This window comes from Podarcis tiliguerta, assembly GCF_965153285.1.
Source record: "Podarcis tiliguerta genome assembly, chromosome: 4".
Taxonomy (NCBI): Eukaryota; Metazoa; Chordata; class Lepidosauria; order Squamata; family Lacertidae; genus Podarcis; species Podarcis tiliguerta.
The window spans coordinates 1,709,694-1,729,197 of NC_139537.1; the positions used below are offsets into that span (position 1 = coordinate 1,709,694).

Genomic DNA, 19,504 nt, shown 5'->3' on the forward strand with positions numbered 1-19,504 from the left:
GCCAGACAGTCAATACCCCTAGTTAACTCTACATTCCAGCGGGCCATCAGGGAATGAGCTGAAAGGCCATCAACGTGGGATAAAACATCCCCTACCACTCTCTGGAAACCATTTGGAGCCATTAAGGGGGGGGGTGGACCATCCTAATTGATCCCACCTCCCTGCAGAGGGGAAGGGTCGTGGAGAAGTCCAGTTGCACCAGGAAGTGATCCGACCATAGCACTTCTTTTGTTTCACTTTTACTTAGTGTCAGATGAGCAATATCCATAGAGGTGAACACCAGGTCTAAGGCATGCTCGCGACTATGAGTTTGACCAAACTTATTCAGGGACAGCCCCATGGAGGCCATGCTTTCCACGAAGTAATACTTTCTTAAGGTAAAGATAAAGGGACCCCTGACCATTAGGTCCAGTCGTGACCGACTCTGGGGTTGCGGCGCTCATCTTGCTTTATTGGCCAAGAGAGCCAGCGTACAGCTTCCGGGTCATGTGGCCATCATGACTAAGCCTCTTCTGGTGAACCAGAGCAGCGCACGGAAACGCCGTTTATCTTCCCGCCGGAGCGGTACCTATTTATCTGCTTGCACTTTGATGTGCTTGTATAAGACAAAAAGAAATCTGTTCTGGAGGTGTGGTAAAACAGGAGGGACACTTATAGATGTTTGGTGGACCTGTGAAAAAATCAAAAGCTTTTGGAACACAGTGTATGACGAGCTTAAAAAAATGTTTAAATATAACTTTATGAAAAATACAGACGCTTTTCTACTAGGGATAACAGACGCAGGTATAGCAAGAGAAGATCAGAAAACACTCCTCTATGCCACAGGAGCGGCAAGGATCCTAATTGCCCAAAACTGGAAAAAAGAAACTGTGCCAACAAAGAAGAAGTGGCAAAACAAAATCTTAGAGTATATTGAACTGGCTAGATTAATAGAGGTAATTAAAGATCACACTAGACAAGAGTTTCCAAAACATGGGGGAAATGCTTCAGAAAACAGTGCCCTAAAATACATACCTGGACTTGTTTTGATTAATGTCTGCAGGAGACTTTGTGGATATTTAAGTTATAATTAGAAAAATCTTAATAATTATTCATAAAGGAAACAGTTTATAAGAAGTAAATAAGGAGGCCAGACACAGAATAAAGAAAGTCTTTTATTTGGTTGTTTGTATTGTATATTATGTTCATGTTTAATAAGGGTGGATTTGTGTATGTGGGGGTTGTGTTATGCTGTAAATAAAAGACACACACATAAACATATATGTGTGTGTGTGTGTATATATATATATATATATATATATATGCTTTCGTAGATTTTCACGGGTACAGGAATGCAGGTTTTGGTGTCCTCGGGTGTCTTCCCGTGTAAAAGTTGGGGTGTCTAGGCGACGTTTCGACGAGGTCTCACTCGTCATCTTCAGGCTGGTGCTTTCGGCTTCTTGTTACTGGAACAGAGCAGGATCTCAGTGTTTGAGTTCCTATAAATACTGTTGAGGAGGTGTGGTGTATAGCCTCCAATGTTCTGGGCAGAGAGGAGGTTCCCAGGCTAGTGTGCCTTTTCTTCTTTTGTTCCTTAATTACTTGAGGGATATCTTGAGTGATTTCTTGAGTGATTTCCTGAATCCCACTTAGGTGGGTCATTAGGTGTGGATTAGTTGCTAAAGCCTTCGTGTCTTGAACTCTTGAACTTTGTGAAGAGTTTTTCTGAGAAGATGGCTGTACTGCACTTGGTTGTGCTCTGGCTTGGCTTCGTGTATAGGGGCGAGCTGTGGTTTTGTGGCCTGTGCCAGCCAGATCTGTGTAGGGATTGCAGGGGGGTGCAGCATCCGGAGGTGCCACCCTGGTTTGGCTACTGGATGGTGTCTGTAATTTATCTGTGGAGAGGGTCTGGGTTTGGGTCTGGTGTGGTTGATTGGTGATGGCGTTCTGTGTGCCTCTGGATCTGGTGTCAGATTTTGTGGGGAGGGCTAATTTCCAGATGTCTGGCAAGCGGGATGTGTCGTCACGCTTGTTCATGTTGTGAGGGTGTTTCTCTATCTCGATGGCTTCCATGATTATTCTCTTGTGGTGATGTTCCATGTTAAAGAGCAATTTGGAATCTGCAAAATTAATTTCGTGTCCTGTTTCTTTCATGTGTTGGAAAAGAGAGGAAGTTTTTTCTTCTTTTTTGACGGCATTCTTGTGTTCTGCGATCCGTGCATTTATTCGTCTGTTTGTTTGTCCAATGTACGTGGCTGGGCAGACTTTGCAGGGTATTTCATAGACCCCTTGGTTTTCCAACTGAATTTTATCCTTGGGGTTTCTGAGGATATTGGCTATTTTTTGGTTGGTGCAAAAGGCTGTTTTGATATTGTGTTTATGGAGGATTTTGCTAATTTTATCTGTAGTGCCCTTGATATAAGGAAGGAGGGCTATGCCATTGTTTTCTTCTGTGTCTTGGTTTTTGGGGGGTGTTTCTTTTTGGATTAGCTTCGTAACCCTGTTTTGCTGGTATCCATTGGCAATTAACACATTTGAGAGATTCTGTAACTCAGTTGTCAAGTGGTCTTCGTCAGCCAGGCGTTTGGTTCTGGAGATGAGAGTCTTGGCTACGGAGTTTATTTGTGCAGGGTGGTGGTGTGATTGTGCATGTAAGTAGCGGTTGGTGTGTGGAAAAAAACACACACCAACCGCTACTTACATGCACAATCACACCACCACCCTGCACAAATAAACTCCGTAGCCAAGACTCTCATCTCCAGAACCAAACGCCTGGCTGACGAAGACCACTTGACAACTGAGTTACAGAATCTCTCAAATGTGTTAATTGCCAATGGATACCAGCAAAACAGGGTTACGAAGCTAATCCAAAAAGAAACACCCCCCAAAAACCAAGACACAGAAGAAAACAATGGCATAGCCCTCCTTCCTTATATCAAGGGCACTACAGATAAAATTAGCAAAATCCTCCATAAACACAATATCAAAACAGCCTTTTGCACCAACCAAAAAATAGCCAATATCCTCAGAAACCCCAAGGATAAAATTCAGTTGGAAAACCAAGGGGTCTATGAAATACCCTGCAAAGTCTGCCCAGCCACGTACATTGGACAAACAAACAGACGAATAAATGCACGGATCGCAGAACACAAGAATGCCGTCAAAAAAGAAGAAAAAACTTCCTCTCTTTTCCAACACATGAAAGAAACAGGACACGAAATTAATTTTGCAGATTCCAAATTGCTCTTTAACATGGAACATCACCACAAGAGAATAATCATGGAAGCCATCGAGATAGAGAAACACCCTCACAACATGAACAAGCGTGACGACACATCCCGCTTGCCAGACATCTGGAAATTAGCCCTCCCCACAAAATCTGACACCAGATCCAGAGGCACACAGAACGCCATCACCAATCAACCACACCAGACCCAAACCCAGACCCTCTCCACAGATAAATTACAGACACCATCCAGTAGCCAAACCAGGGTGGCACCTCCGGATGCTGCACCCCCCTGCAATCCCTACACAGATCTGGCTGGCACAGGCCACAAAACCACAGCTCGCCCCTATACACGAAGCCAAGCCAGAGCACAACCAAGTGCAGTACAGCCATCTTCTCAGAAAAACTCTTCACAAAGTTCAAGAGTTCAAGACACGAAGGCTTTAGCAACTAATCCACACCTAATGACCCACCTAAGTGGGATTCAGGAAATCACTCAAGAAATCACTCAAGATATCCCTCAAGTAATTAAGGAACAAAAGAAGAAAAGGCACACTAGCCTGGGAACCTCCTCTCTGCCCAGAACATTGGAGGCTATACACCACACCTCCTCAACAGTATTTATAGGAACTCAAACACTGAGATCCTGCTCTGTTCCAGTAACAAGAAGCCGAAAGCACCAGCCTGAAGATGACGAGTGAGACCTCGTCGAAACGTCGCCTAGACACCCCAACTTTTACACGGGAAGACACCCGAGGACACCAAAACCTGCATATATATATATATATATATGCCCTGCACTTAGAACAGTTTCAGGTTAAGAACAAACCTCAGGAATGAATTAAGTTCGTAACTAGAGGTACCACTGTATTAGCATAAAAGCATGCATCAGAAAGTATTACTCATTTATGATGAAAATGGGATTTATTTATTTTGAACTTCGCTTGGTTCCTCCTTGGTGGCCAGTGCCATTGTTTCAGCAGGGCTAGAACTCAGGACCGGCTGCCTTGAGGGACATCTAAGAGCAGTTGGGCAGGGGAAAGGTCTCCCTTGGGAGGCGGTGGACTCTCCTTCCTTGGAGGTTTCTCAGTAGAGATTGGACGGGCATCTGCCATGGATGCTTTCGCTGAGATTCCTGCATTGCTGGGGGTTGGACTAGATGACCCTGGGATCCCCTTCTATCCCTCCCACTCCTGAATTCTAGGATGAGGTTCCTTGCTTCCTGCTGATGTAAAAGGATCATGGGGGGGGGGGGGTGCCCTGTCACAGTCCTGTAATCTCCTATTAATAAAGTTTTTGCCAACACTGTCTGTATATCCTTTAAAGCCCACGTCTTCAGCTCCTGCATGGGCTGAGTGTCAGGAGCACCTTCTCTGACCCTTCGATCACAGGAATGCAGGAACAGCAGAGCACAGCATTCCTCTGGAACATGCCCTGGTGCAGCGGACTCACATTTGCTACTGTGAGCACCTCAAATGCAGCAGAGTAATGGAAGCGAAACAATGGAGGTTTTGTTGCATGTTATTGTTGTTTAGTCGTGTCCGCCTCTTTGTGACCCCATGGACCAGAGCACACCAGGCACTCCTGTCTTCCACTGCCTCCTGCAGTTTGGTCAAACTCATGCTGGTAGCTTCGAGAACACTGTTCCACCATCTCGTCCTCTGTCGTCCCCTTCTCCTTGTGCCCTCCATCTTTCCCAACAGCAGAGTCTTTTCCAGGGAGTCTTCTCTTCTCATGAGGTGGCCAAAGTCTTGGAGCCTCAGCTTCAGGATCTGTCCTTCCAGTGAGCACTCAGGGCTGATTTCCTTCAGAATGGGGAGGTTTGATCTTCTTGCAGTCCATGGGACTCTCAAGAGTCTCCTCCAGCACCATAATTCAAAAGCATCAATTCTTCGGAGATCAGCCTTCTTGAGGGTCCAGCTCTCACTTCCATACATCACTACTGGGAAAACCATAGCTTTTATTATACGGACCGTTGTTGGCAAGGTGATGTCTCTGCTTTTTAAGGGATGAAAATACTGACAAAGACTAACGGGATCATGTACGACCTCAAAGCTGAAATAATGGTGTAAAATGAATGAAACGCCCTCTGAAATGAGGCTCCTCCGCTTTCTGGCCAAGGGACCGAGGGAGATGCTCTGAGCCCAACCCACAGGCAAAGTCCTCCCCACCCCCAAAAAGGATCCCTTACCATAGGCATAGCCAGGGGGGCAGCTACCCCCCCCCCCCATAATCCATAAGAAATAATAAAAATCTGAGAGAGGGCTGAGCGAGGGAGGACTCGGCTTGGCAAGGGTTAAAGGGAAGTGAGCTGCCTTCCTAGAGAGGCCAGGAAGCAAGGGGGGACAGGTCCTCCAGAGCCAAGGCCCCTCCCTGCCCAGTCCTTTCCTGCTTCCGTGTCTCTCCTGCAAGGGCTGCTTCGCTGTCCCCTCCTGGGATCTGGTGAGTCTCCTCTCTCTCTGGGATCTGGTGGGGGTCCCAGGGCTGCAGCAGGGGAGGAGGCCTGGGGGGCCTGATCTGCTCCTGCAGGGGGGGGGACCCCAAGTTAGGGAGGAGAGGGTCCTGCCAGGGATGGGCCAGGTCTCCCACGCTCTCCCTCCTGCAGATCAGAGGATCCCAAACTCATTTGACCCTCCGCCCCCCCCTTCAGAAAAGATCTCCCTTCTTTAAACAAAGGAGTCCCTGGGACTTTAACTCTGTGTGACATCACTCAGCCTCATTGCACAACAGAGGAAACATGTGCAAATGGTTTTCCAAAGCTGGACGAGGAGGTGGACTAGCCCCCCCCCCCAAAAAAAAAGGTGGGAGAGGAAGGCCAGGGATAAAGAGGGGGATCACAGCCCCTAGTCTGGCTGCTGCATTGGGGACCAGTTTCCCAGTGTCTCCCAGGGCAGCTCCCCACGGAGGCCACTGCAGCAATCCCCTCGCACGCAGAGCAGGGCATCCCAGGACCACATCCTCTCTGTCCCAAAGGGGTTGTTGCTGGAAAACCAGCCGAGCCGGAAATGGGCGTGCTACTCACTGAGCCTCCAGTGCGTGTGTTAAGCTATCTAAGAGAATAATCATAATAAACTGGCCGCCTAAATTTCAAGGGAAATGTCTTTGGCCCTGTCCACTTGGCCCTCAGGGGGTTTTCCAGATACATACCTGGCCCTCGGAGCAAAGGAAAAGGGACCCCACCCCAGGAGTCTGTCTGGAGAGCGGCAGAAAGTCAAAGTGAAAGAAAAGGAGACAGAAGCAGGGGAGTGGAGGGGGGAAGCAACTCCTGAGGACCCCGAGGTGAGGACCCCCACTAGAGCCAGGCATCCATTTTTCAAATGACTCCCTTGTCAGTCAGTTCTGACTTCATGCATTGACTGGAAGACGGGAGCAACCAGGCTGATTCATCTCGTAGAAATCCCTTCAGTTGCCTCCACATGTTGCATTGCTAGAAGGCTAGAGACTTATGTCGTCTCCTCTTCCTCCTCTTTCTTTTAAAAAAGATAGCTCATGGTCTGGGATGCGGTGCAGGCCAGCCCAGGTTCCCAGCAATCCATGCTTGTTCAGGGAACCACCCCCCCCCCCCATCCTACAGATTCTGTAACAGAAGAATGTATTTGCTTTGTAGGTTTTGGTACAGCTTCTCATTCATACAGACAGAACTTGGCAGAAGACCAAAGTGTTCCTTCCGATCTCTCAGAGGCTTCCTGAGAGCACAGATGAATGTGCAAGACTCAGCCCTGAAGCAAGAAGAGGCCATGCCAACCAAATTGGGAGCAGTGGGGGATTCTGGGAAAACTCTGTGCAGAAGATCCTGGGTGAGGAGGACACCCTCCGCTCAGAGGGGCAGAGCCAACAGTTGAGGCAGCTCTGCTGCCAGGAGGCCAAAGGACCCCGAGAGGTTTGCAGCCGACTCTACCACCTTTGCCACCAGTGGCTGAAGCCAGAAAGGCACACGAAAGCTGAGATGCTGGACCTGGTGATCTTGGAGCAGTTCCTGGCTGTCCTTCCACCGGAGATGGAGAGCTGGGTGAGGGAATGCGGAGCGGAGACCAGTTCCCAGGCAGTAGCCCTGGCCGAAGGTTTCCTCCTGAGTCAGGCAGAGGAGAGAAAGCAGGTGAGAGAGACTTTGCTCTGGATACTCCCAAGGGGCTCCAAACAGGACGGAGAACATCCCATAATGCTCTATTGTTGGCCCATCCTTTTTCTGAGAAGACATCCATGGAATGAGATCTCACACCCTTGAAGTCTTTGTCATTCTCTTTCTAGCATTTCTCCCCATTCTCTGTTTTGAATCCTTGTTTCTTTTTCAGGGAAAGGATCTATTTGCAGAAATGGACCTGGATTCCTGTGAGGCAGAGAGGCCTCCGTTGGACACCAGAGAGAGGCCACTGGGTAAGGAGAGAGGTAGTTTTTCTCCTTTTGGTCTCATTCTGTTGCTTTCCCAACTTGTCTGAGGCTTCTTTTCATCTTGTTTTGGGGGGAGACAGTTGGGAACAAGGGTCCAGAGGAGGGGAGATGTATTTTTGCACAATTAACATATGAAAACTGGGACGCAGGTGGCGCTGTGCATTAAACCACAGAGCCTAGGACTTGCTGATTGGAAGGTCGGCGGTTCAAATCCCTGCGACGGGTTGAGCTCCTGTTGCTCGGTCCCTGCTCCTGCCAACCTAGCAGTTCGAAAGCACGTCAAAGTGCAAGTAGATAAATAGGTACTGCTCCAGCGGGAAGGTGAACGGCGTTTCCATGCGATGCTCTGGTTCGCCAGAAGCAGCTTAGTCATGCTGGCCACATGACCCAGAAGCTGTACACCTGCTCCCTCGGCCAATAAAGCGAGATGAGCACCGCAACCCCAGAGTCGGCCACGACTGGACCTAATGGTCAGGGGTCCCTTTACCTTTACCTAACATATGAAATGGGCACAAAGTTCCTAATGCACTCAGCAGGTAAGGCTTCTCAAAGGCCCATCTGTAGTTAGAGATGCCCTGTTTCACCTGTGAGAGACATGGGCACTTCTGGCATCCTGCTTACCTTTTTTCTCTTGCAGGTGACAGAATGATGCCGGCAAGACCTCCTGATCCGTCTTTTCATGGGGGCAGAAGGGAAGCAGCGGCTCTGGAACCAGATCAGGTCAGAGGAAGCTGCCTTGTGGGGACAGAGGCCGAGGGATGGAGCAATGTCATGGACTGGTTGGGCACAGAGGAATGGTGGGAGGAAGCAGCCGGGGAACCAGGAAGGGAAGATGGCTCTGAGCCCAAGGAGTGGAGGTGGAGGAAGGATGGGCGGTCAGAGGGAGAAGAGGGAGAAGCCTGGGAAGAGGAGGTGTCAGAAGCTGAAGGGGTAACAGGGCTTAGTGAGCTGGGAGACTCTGTGGCAGAATGCAGTGCAGAATCAGAGGCAGAAGAGGGAGGAGGCGAGTGGGAGGAGGAAGGTCAAGAGTCAGAGGTGAGTCAGGAGAAGGAGGAGCCACCGGGGGCTCCCTCTCCTTCTGCCAGAAGCCACCCTCCCTGCTTGTCTCTCAGAGCCAAGAGAGGTCTAACATGGAGGAGCAAAGACAGGCTGCACACTGGCGCACTGTTCAATCACTTGCCAGAAATCCCAGAGAGGAGGGGACTTGGAAAGCTGTGGGGAGCCGGGGGCCTTGCCTCTTGGCAACTGATTTCATGGAGGAAGACCCTGACATGAAATTCTACTCAATATTGATCCAGAGCAGAACTCCAATATATAGCAGAGTAAAATTTAAACATGTTACAGGATTCCCAAAAAATAGAACAGAGGCAATTGTATTTCATTCATCAGAGCTTTACTACTACTGAAGACTAATGAGCATAATGGTCACAAATCCAATGCATTCAGGATTGGCACTGCCCATAAGAAATCCAGTTGCAGCAGACTTAACATAAATTCTTACCATAATTTATAATAAGTCTAAACCTTAACACTAAGCATACTGTGTACAGAACATCAGAAAGAACCAAGACAGAAAGAGAAAGTGAACCCCAGGCTCCTTCTGGCCTCTTATTATAGTCCGCATGACCTTACAGAAGAGAGAACAGAACCAATTTAAACCAACTGTACTCACTTTCTCCGAAGGAATAACCCAAACACCAGGAACTTTCTGCTTGTTTCTTCCGGAACCCTCTTGAATTAATTAGAATAGGAAAGAGCTCTACATATCAGATCAATACTTTCTGTACTAAGAAATGCAAACCGACAACCTCCCCATTTATTTTGTGAAGGAAGTACTGATATGCAAAACACTTATAGAAAAACATTTACACAAAACAGCTATCTTATAAACCTTAGCTTATCATCATCTCATCTTTTCTTGTTTTATTTTAACTTATCATCTTATCTATAATATATAAACTCCACTCAAATATATAAACCAAGGCCTGAAAGCCACACTTTATAGCAGGCAGGTCCAATGTCCATTTTGGGGACCTAAAGCCCAACAATTTCAATCCGGAAAAAAGGTCAGCAACTTTGGTCAGCCCCCACACATGTTTACTACATCAAATCTGGCCTTCTTTGAAAAAAGTTTGGGCACCCCTGCTTTATAGCAAACCTAAACGGCCTCGGTCCAGTATACCTGAAGGAGCGTCTCCACCCCCATCATTCCACCCAGACACTGGGGTCCAGCACCAAGGATCTTCTTGTGGTTCCCTCGCTGCGAGACGTCAAATTGCAGGGAACCAGGCAGAGGGCCTTCTTGGTAGTGGCACCCTCTCACCAGTTGTCAATGAAATAAACAACTACCAGACTTTTAGAAGACATCTGAAGGCAGCCCTGTTTAGGGACGCTTTTAATGTTTGCCGCACTATTGTATTTTAATATTTTGTTGGAAGCCGCCCAGAGTGGCTGGGGAAACCCAGCCAGATGGGCGGCGTATAAACAATAAATTATTATTATTATTATTATTATTATTACTACTACTACTACCTCTCTAACAAAATACTCAACAGAGCACCTCTTTACAAGAGCACTTCTTTGCACTATATAATCTCACTTTTCATATACCTCCACACTAAAGAAACTTCCACCTAGACTACTCCATTAATTGACAATACAAACTGGCAGACCCTCAGGGAATGAGCTGCTGTTCTCATGAGACCTGAAACTCAGCCAAGTCTGTGAATATCGTGTTCTTGCTAAGAAAGAGTTATCTCCAGCTGTGAACTGTGGGATTTCCTGCCCAGATAACTCTGTGACACGAGGCTTCTGAATGTCGCCAGTACGATACATCTTTAGTTGCAGTTGTCATGGAATCCTAGAGTTGAAAGGGACCCCAAAGGTCATCAGGTCAACCCCCTGCATTGCAGGAGTTTCAGCTAGATAATCCAAGACAGATGGACATCCAAACTAGGCTTCTTGTATTTCTATATTCATCAGTGAATGCTAAAATAGGCTTCTAAGCAGTGGACAGACGAGAACAAATAGTGGCCAGGATTCACCTAGCCAGCCCTATCTGCTGCAAAATGGGGCCTGCCCCCCACTCCTCCCCCTCTCCATGCCCCCATGAACCCCTTGAATTTGGCTCTAGGGCATTGGGAGGGAACCTCCCCAGAACAACTCACGAGGAGAGGGGAAAGTGGATCCTTCCATCTGGGAAACTGGAATGTTTGCGTAGGCAGAATGACTTGGAAACCACAAGGTGGAGTGCCAACTATTTGCACAAAGACGAATTGTAGAGTATTCCTTTCCTGTATTACCAGAATATGGCCTTCCTGTATTCCTTTCCTACAGGAAAGGAATACTCTACAACGAATACCCATAATTAATGAAATAATTCAATTAAAATGTCAAAATAGGCATCCAGAATTAAAATGTGCAGCAAAGGAATCCTATTGAAACAACACCACAATTAACAGGAAGGAAACCACAGAGCATTGTGGAGCAGGTCATATTTCTGCTGTCTCAGAGGAGGACATTTCCCTTTTTCTTTTAGGGTCCAGTGTGCTTTGAAGATGTCGCTGTTCGTTTCACGGACGAGGAGTGGGCGTTGCTGGATCCTGACCAGAGAGCTCTGCACAAGGGCATCATGGAGGAGAATCATGGGATCGTGGCCTCTCTTGGTAAGGCTCCCTGTGGGATCGTCCTATCTGCCTGGAAATTCAAAAAATACCTCTATTTGACAAACCTCAAATATTTTCACAGAACTCAACAGCGCCCCCTCCAACACCTGGGAACCTAACACCCCCACAATAAACCTTGAACAGCAAATTACAGTTTTTTCTGTCAAAAATCTTCCTCCAGTTCTGCCTTTTTATACCACGATTCGGCTGGTCTGAACTGCCCAGACATCTTAAATGTCAGCTTCAGAGTTGTTAGGAAAGATAAGTAGCTTCTGTCAGGTTTTCTGTTTTTGTTTTTGCTGCTGTCGGTCTTGGGTTGACCAAAGAGACGACTGACATAGGAGATGGAGGGGATGCCATGACTGGGCCAAACAAAATCCGTCCCAGAGAAGAGCCAGGCTGATTGAATCTCAGGTAGAAGTAGAAGTAATAATAATCATAATAATAATCATAATAGTAATAATTTTTATTTATATCCTGCCTATCTTCCAACACACACACATATATATGAAATATTAATAATAACAATCTGATCCAATATAAAAAGTACATTAACTTTAAAATGAACAACTTACATTAGTGGCCAAAATTGTAGAAACCTTTTGGGAAAAGTGTATTTCTGAGGTTTGATGGCTTATAACACCACTTTTTGGGGAATAATACCATAACGTTATACATCAATGGAAAGATAATAAAATGAAGAATGTAATGCAATAACATTTATAAAGGATTATTTATTAGAACAGCAGTCATAAAGAAGAAAAGTGAAATACATAGAAAAAAGGAGATATACAAAAATTCTCACTATGTCAAATAATAGTTTGGTAACCTTTAGCTTTACTTACGGACCTACAATGCCTTCCCATGGAGTGAACCAAGTTTTTTAGTTCTGCAGCTGTAATAAAGTGAAACCAAGATTAAATTATTGCCTCTGTTAATTGGACTTTATTGCTGGGTTGCTTCTGACTAACAAGTTTCTTTAGGCGGCTCCATAAATTTCTGATTGGGTTAAGGTCTGGGCTATTCCCAGGCCATTCAAGCAGTGGAATATCTTTATCTTGAAAGCACCTTTTGCACACAGCAGCAACATGACATGGAGCTGAATCCTGTTGAAGTATAAAATAAATAAAAATTATTTATAGAACTATATATAAACGCTTAACTATCTGGGAAAAGATCATATGTGGAACACTTCAGTTTGGGCTCAAGTATTTCATTTATGTTTTTAAAGCGTTTACATTCCCATTATTGACGCAAATTCTGCCCACTCCTTTTGCTGTCATACAACCCCAGATCATAACACTATCTGGGTGTTTCAAAGTCAATGTAATGCATGTAGGATGTAAATCTTCTCTGATTCTTCTCCTTGCATATTTCATGCCATCACTACCAAGTGAGGAGATTTGGGTCTCATTGCTCCTAATAACACTGTCCCATTGTTCCACTGTCCAGTTAACATGGGCTTTAGTCCAGTTTAATCTTTTCAATCTTGGCTTGAGAGATAACAGTGGCTTTTCCCTTAGAAATTTAAAATTTAGACCAGTCCTTGCACTCAACTTCACATTACATCGTGCCATGTCATCTTGTAGACACCCAGATGATTTTCTTCTGTCACATAGGCACAGTCTCTCCATTCTTTAATCGTCACTTGCTGTTGTGCACCTTTTCCTGCCTTTACCAGTCTGATTTTGTAGTGACCGAGTTTCCTTATACCTCTTCAACAATATATTGTTGAGGGGACTTGAGGGGGCCTACAATTTGATATGGGTGAGATAAGGCGATGAGTGGAAGACTGCATTCAATACCAGATATGGGACTTTCGAGTATTTAGTCATGCTGTTTGGTTTACAATCAGGTATGGCCACCTTCCAGGCCTTCATCAATCACGTGAAGGCAGACCTCTTAGACAAATGGGTCTTATTGTACCTCAATGACCTCTTAATTTTCTCGGAGAGCCTTAAAGCACATGTGCAACACGTGAAGGAGGTGTTGTGATGGCTGAGGGCACACAGGCTCTACGCCAAGTTGGAGAAATGCCAGTTCCACAGGAGAGAAGTGGAGTTTTGGGGGTATCGAGTGTCTCCTGATGGGGTGTAAATGGACCCTGCGAAGGTGAAGACGGTGTTAGAGTGGCAGAAGCCCAAGACAAAGAAGGACTTGCAGAGGCACTTGGGCTTCGCTAACTATTACCAGAAGTTTGTGCCCAACTACTCGCAACTCACCACGCCCCTCATGGACTGTTTGAGAGGTAAGAAGCCATTTGCCTGGATGGAGGAGGTACAGCGTGCGTTCAAGAAGCTCAATGAGATGTTTGCACCAGTCAACTGATGGTGCTGGAGTCGGATGCTTCTGAAAGGGCGGGAGGAGCAGTGCTGCTTCAGGAAGATAGCCATGGCAACCTGAGGGCGTGCACATTCCACTCTCGGAAGCTGAACACCTCGGAACAGAACTACACTATTTGGGAGAGAGAACTGCTAGCTATAAAGGAAGCCTTAGGGACATGGAAGAACTTCCTAGAAGGAGCACAACACCAAGTGGAGGTGCACACAGACCACAAGAACTTAGAATACTGGCAGACCGTGACACAATTAAACCAGAGACAAATCCGATGGGCGCAGTTTTTTGCTCATTTCAACTTCCACATACAATATGTGCCAGGGCATCAAAATCAGAGGGCGGACGCCTTGTCTGGGAAACCTGAGTACATGGAGAGAGAACAGAAACAAGAGTTGAAACACATTCTGAAGCCAAAACAGTTGCAACTGGTGGTGGCGCCTGTTGTCGGAGTAGATGAGTTTAAGCAACAAATAGAAGGAGATGAATTTGCACAGCAGAAACTGACAACGATACAGAGCGGTGAGAATACTGAAGGATTCATTGAAAGGGAAGGTCTCTTGTTCAAGGGAGAAGCGCTCTACATACCAGAAGGTAACTTGCGGGCCAGAAGGTAACATGCAGCAGTGTCACAACAACCCAACAGTGGGCCACTTTGGATAGTACAAGACCGTAAATCAGCTAAGGAGACGGTTTTGGTGGCCCAGAATGAGAGAAGAGGCTAAGGAGTATGTTAAGGCATGTGACACTTGCCAGTGAGCAAAAACGCCACGGGCAGTCCTGGCTGGACTGCTGCAGCCACTTCCAACTCCATAAGGACCATGGGAAGTGATTACAATGGACTTTATCACGGACTTGCCAGCCTCCAGGAAACAGACAGTGGTCTGGGTTGTGGTGGACTTGTTCATGAAAATGGCACACTTTGTGCCACGTCCAAAGCTGCCATCAGCACAGGAAACTGCGCAGATGTTTGTCGACCATGTGTTCAAGCTGCACGGGTTGCCATTCCGAGTGATTTCAGACAGAGGGACACAATTTACCTCACAATTTTGGAGGAAGCTGATACAGCTTTTGGAAGGAGAAGTGTATATAACAATGCGGTGCATGCGCCGACCCAACAAACACAGTTTTTAACCAACTATGGAAAACATCCCAGAGCATTTCCAGATCCATGGAGCACCTTGTCAGTGCCAGCAGCAGAGCAGTTTGTGGGGGAGATGCAGGCTTTACAAGAACTACTGAAGGAAAAACTGGACGGGGCTGAGGCCTCGTACAGAAAAGATGTGGACAGGTGTAGACAACAGGGGAGGAGATCAAAGTGGGGGATAAGGTGTGGTTGTCAACAAAGGACTTGCCAATGAAAGGGAGCTGCAGGAAGTTGGAGGCAAGGCGGTTGGGGCCCTTTGAAGTGATAGAACAGATAAACCCAGTGTCGTTCAAACTTATACTCCCAGCCTCGATGAAGATATATCCTGTTTTCCATAGGGCTCTCCTGTCACTGTATGTACCTGCACACCACTACCAGGAACCTAGGCAGGCACCCCCTCCCGCCATTATGGTAGAAGACCAGGAGGAATTTGTGATCCAACAGATTATAAAGTCAAGGCTGTGTAGAAGAAAGTTGCAGTGTTTAGTGTCATGGAAAGGTTATGGACCTCAGGAAAACTCTTGGGTACAGAGCCAGGATTTACACACCCAAGAATTGCAGAGGCAGTTCCACTGTAGGTATCCCCCACAAGCGCAAGCCTAGAGGGTGGAGGGAGGAAAATGATCTTAGCTAAGAAGCTGAGGAGAGTGATACAGGGTGGGAACCAGAACCGAGAGAGTCCTCTGTGGCAGGCAGCAAGGCCGAAGAGGAGGAGGAAGAGGGCTTAGAGGAGGGGGTGATGTCAGAGAACAGGATTGTTTGACAGGCAAGACAGAGACTGGAACAGTGGAAAAACAGTGAGAATTCCTGAGAAGGGGAGGAACCAATTAGCCCCAGGAATTCAACCTTTGTACACACAGAGGAGGGGGACAGAACGCAGAGAGAAGAAAGTTGCAGAGCACTGAGAGTGAAACAGACACAGAGTGAAAGGAAATGATCTCTGCCAAATCTCGTCGAGCTATGAAAGTTCATGAGAGGTGTGAAAAAGAGCGGAAGAGACCGTGGGGGCTTGTCGTTGAAGGAAGGGGCGGAGCTCAAACTCAACATCAAACTTGGGGGAAGACGCCGAAGATTGAGCTCCACAGTGATTAATGAGTTTGAGCAATAAATATGAAATAATTTCTGCCGGAGTTGTCTCACTTCTCTGGGGGAGACCCAAGCCATTACAATAACTAACTTCACGAGTAGAGTTACAAGAAGTTTTGTAAGGTGGATTTTATCAATTATTGCAAAGTATAATTTACAAATCGTTGGTTTATGATTAGGATTTAAAGGTAATAATTATAATCCCAAAATGAAATATAGGATAATAAGTGGGAAAACCATTAGTTGAGGAAGAGGAAAATTTCAGGCTGTTGTAGCCAAATGCTTTTTATATTATATATAAGTTGAATGTTATGTTTAAAATAACTGCAAAAACCAATGAAAATTATTATTTGGCTAAAACGTTTCATAGAATACAGCGAAGTGAACAAATTTTATTGCATTACGTTCTTGATTAAATTATCTTTCCATTGATATACAATTTTATGAAATAACTCCAAAATAAGTGGTTTTTTTGAGCCAACAAACCTCTGAAATACACTTTTTTACAAAAGGCTTCCACAATTTGGGCCACTACTGTATATCAAACAAAGCAACATTCAATAATCCATAAAAATCTAATAATAAATATATTGGTAAATGACAAACAACAAAGATAATGATCATACACCCAACTCCCTTCAGTTCGTCTCCATTTGTTCCTGAGGCTCTAATCCCTTTTTGTCTCCATTGCAGATTGTAATGAATTGGAAATCAAGAACAAAGGTGACCATGATAAAATCCCCAGGGTGGAGAAGCCATGTAAAAATTTGGAGTGTGGGGAAACTTGCAGTCAGAGCTCCCATTCCACTTCCCATCAGCAAACTCTCATTGAAAAGAAACACTATCAGTGCATGGAATGTGGAAAGAGTTTCAGTACGAGCTCCTCTCTCACTTCCCATCAGAGAATTCATACAGGGGAGAAGCCCTACCAGTGCGGAGAATGTGGAAAGAGCTTTAGTCAGAGTGGCCATCTCACTTCCCATCAAAGAATTCATACAGGGGAGAAACCCTATCAGTGTGTGGAATGTGGAAAGAGCTTCAGGAAGAGCTACGATCTCACTAGGCATCAGAGAATTCATACAGGGGAGAAACCTTATCAGTGTATGGAATGTGGAAAGAGCTTCAGTACGAGCTCTGATCTCACTTCCCATCACAGAATTCATACAGGGGAGAAACCTTATCAGTGTATGGAATGTGGAAAGAGCTTCAGTCATAGTGGCCATCTCACTTCTCATCAAAGAATTCATACAGGGGAGACACCCTATAAGTGTGTGGAATGTGGAAAAAGCTTCAGTCGGAGCAGGAAACTCACATTCCATCAGAGAATTCATACAGGGGAGAAACCCTATCAGTGTGTGGAATGTGGAAAGAGTTTCAGTCAAAACTACAGTCTCATTTCCCATCAGAGAATTCATACACTGGAGAAACCTTATCAGTGTATGAAATGTGGAAAGAGTTTCAGTCACAACTCCTCTCTCACTTCCCATCAGAGAATTCATACAGGGGAGAAGCCATATCAGTGCGGAGAATGTGGAAGGAGCTTTAGTCAGAGTGGCAATCTCACTTCCCATCAGAGAATTCATACAGGGGAGAAACCCTATCAGTGTGTGGAATGTGGAAAGAGCTTCAGGAAGAGCAACGATCTTACTAGGCATCAGAGAATTCATACAGGGGAGAAACCTTATCAGTGTGTGGAATGTGGAAAAAGCTTCAGTATGAGCTCCTCTCTCACTTCCCATCAGAGAATTCATACAGGGGAGAAACCCTATCGGTGTGTGGAATGTGGAAAGAGCTTCACTCATAGCTCCAACCTCACTTCCCATCAGAGAATTCATACAGGGGAGAAACCCTATCAGTGTGTGGAATGTGGAAAGAGCTTCAGTCAGAGCAGCAAACTCACATTCCATCAAAGAATTCATACAGGGGAGAAACCCTATCAGTGTGTGGAATGTGGAAAGACCTTCAGTAGGAGTACCGATCTCACTTCCCATCAGAGAATTCATACAGTGGAGAAACCTTATCAGTGTATGGAATGTGGAAAGAGCTTCAGTAGGAGTACCGATCTCACTAGGCATCAGAGAATTCATACAGGGGAGAAACCTTATCAGTGTATGGAATGTGGAAAGAGCTTCACTCATAGCTCCAACCTCACTTCCCATCACAGAATTCATACAGGGGAGAAACCTTATCAGTGTATGGAATGTGGAAAGAGCTTCAGTCATAGTGGCCATCTCACTTCTCATCAAAGAATTCATACAGGGGAGACACCCTATAAGTGTGTGGAATGTGGAAAAAGCTTCAGTCGGAGCAGCAAACTCACATTCCATCAGAGAATTCATACAGGGGAGAAACCCTATCAGTGTGTGGAATGTGGAAAGAGCTTCAGTCAGAGCAGCAAACTCACATTCCATCAAAGAATTCATACAGGGGAGAAACCCTATCAGTGTGTGGAATGTGGAAAGACCTTCAGTAGGAGTTCCGATCTCACTTCCCATCAGAGAATTCATACAGTGGAGAAACCTTATCAGTGTATGGAATGTGGAAAGAGCTTCAGTAGGAGTACCGATCTCACTAGGCATCAGAGAATTCATACAGGGGAGAAACCTTATCAGTGTATGGAATGTGGAAAGAGCTTCAGTCAGGGCTCCCAACTCACTTCCCATCAAAGAATTCATACAAAGTTTGGAAAAAAACCATCATATAGCTTTCGGTGCCAGGCAAAAACATATCTGTTTAACGAGGCCTTTGGCTGATTAACATCTAATTCCCTTTTAAAATGTGGTGGGGAGGGGGGTTACAGATGTGGATTTTGTATTTTTATATTGTGTTTTTATGTTGTAACCGTCCTGAGACCTGTGGGTGTAGAGAATAGGAGCCAACACTTAGAGGCTGAGGGGTCTTTGCCCCCCAATATTTGAGGGGGCCACCCCCCCCCAGTTGATAGGCATTGCCCTTCCAATTGTGTGCATGCATCATGTGATTGTCAAGACGGGCCTTACCTGGCACCCACCAATATTTTATTCAAGTTGGCACCACTGGGTTGGGTGGTATACAAATTAAATAAATACAGTGGTATCCCGCAAGACGAATGCCTCGCAAGATGGAAAACCCGCTAGACGAAAGGGTTTTCCGTTTTTCAATGCGCTTCGCAGGACGAATTTCCCTATGGGCTTGCTTTGCAAGACGAAAATGTCTTGCGAGTCTTGAGATTTTTTTTCGCTCCCCACCCCCTTTTTCTAAGCCGCTAAACCGCTAATAGCCTTTTAGCAGCTAATCCGCTAATCCCTTAAGCCTTTAATAGCCGCTAATAGCCGCTAAACCGCTAATAGCGCTAATCCGCTAAGCCGCTAATAGGGTTACTTCGCAAGACGAGAAAACCGCTGGACGAAGAGACTCGCAGAACGAATTAATTTCGTCTTGCGAGGCACCACTGTGCATGAATTGCCTTCCTTTGCACATGTTACAGTTTGTTCATATCCTTATTTATTATCATTTTTAAAATTTATGTGCCCTTCATCTGAGGACGTCACAATATAAACATTCAGGATGAAAGCATGGCTTTCTCAAAAACATGTCAAGCCAGAGAAATCTCTCCTCCCCTTTTTTTTGGATGGAGTTACAAACTTCATTGATCAGGGCCCTGCTGTGGAAATAGTGCATCTTGATTTCAGTAAGGCT

The 19,504-nt window shown here is 45.8% G+C and overlaps 2 protein-coding genes across 2 annotated transcripts in view; both read left to right on the forward strand.

The window, feature by feature from the left end:
- Window positions 1-18,889, forward strand: part of LOC310675529 (uncharacterized protein) — a 36,479-nt gene extending 17,590 nt beyond the window's left edge. The window contains exons 2-6 of the mRNA XM_083436326.1: window positions 6,813-7,301; window positions 7,498-7,579; window positions 8,232-8,314; window positions 11,133-11,259; window positions 16,520-18,889. Of these exons, the coding sequence (XP_083292452.1) occupies window positions 7,152-7,301; window positions 7,498-7,579; window positions 8,232-8,314; window positions 11,133-11,259; window positions 16,520-18,579 (2,502 nt within the window). The 5' untranslated portion in view covers window positions 6,813-7,151 and the 3' untranslated portion in view covers window positions 18,580-18,889. The remainder of the gene's footprint in view (window positions 1-6,812; window positions 7,302-7,497; window positions 7,580-8,231; window positions 8,315-11,132; window positions 11,260-16,519) is intronic.
- LOC310675597 (uncharacterized protein) overlaps window positions 5,584-19,504 on the forward strand; it is a 41,823-nt gene continuing 27,902 nt past the window's right edge. Inside the window, exon 1 of the mRNA XM_083436513.1 lies at window positions 5,584-5,647. The gene's annotated coding sequence lies outside the window, so the exon portion shown is untranslated. The remainder of the gene's footprint in view (window positions 5,648-19,504) is intronic.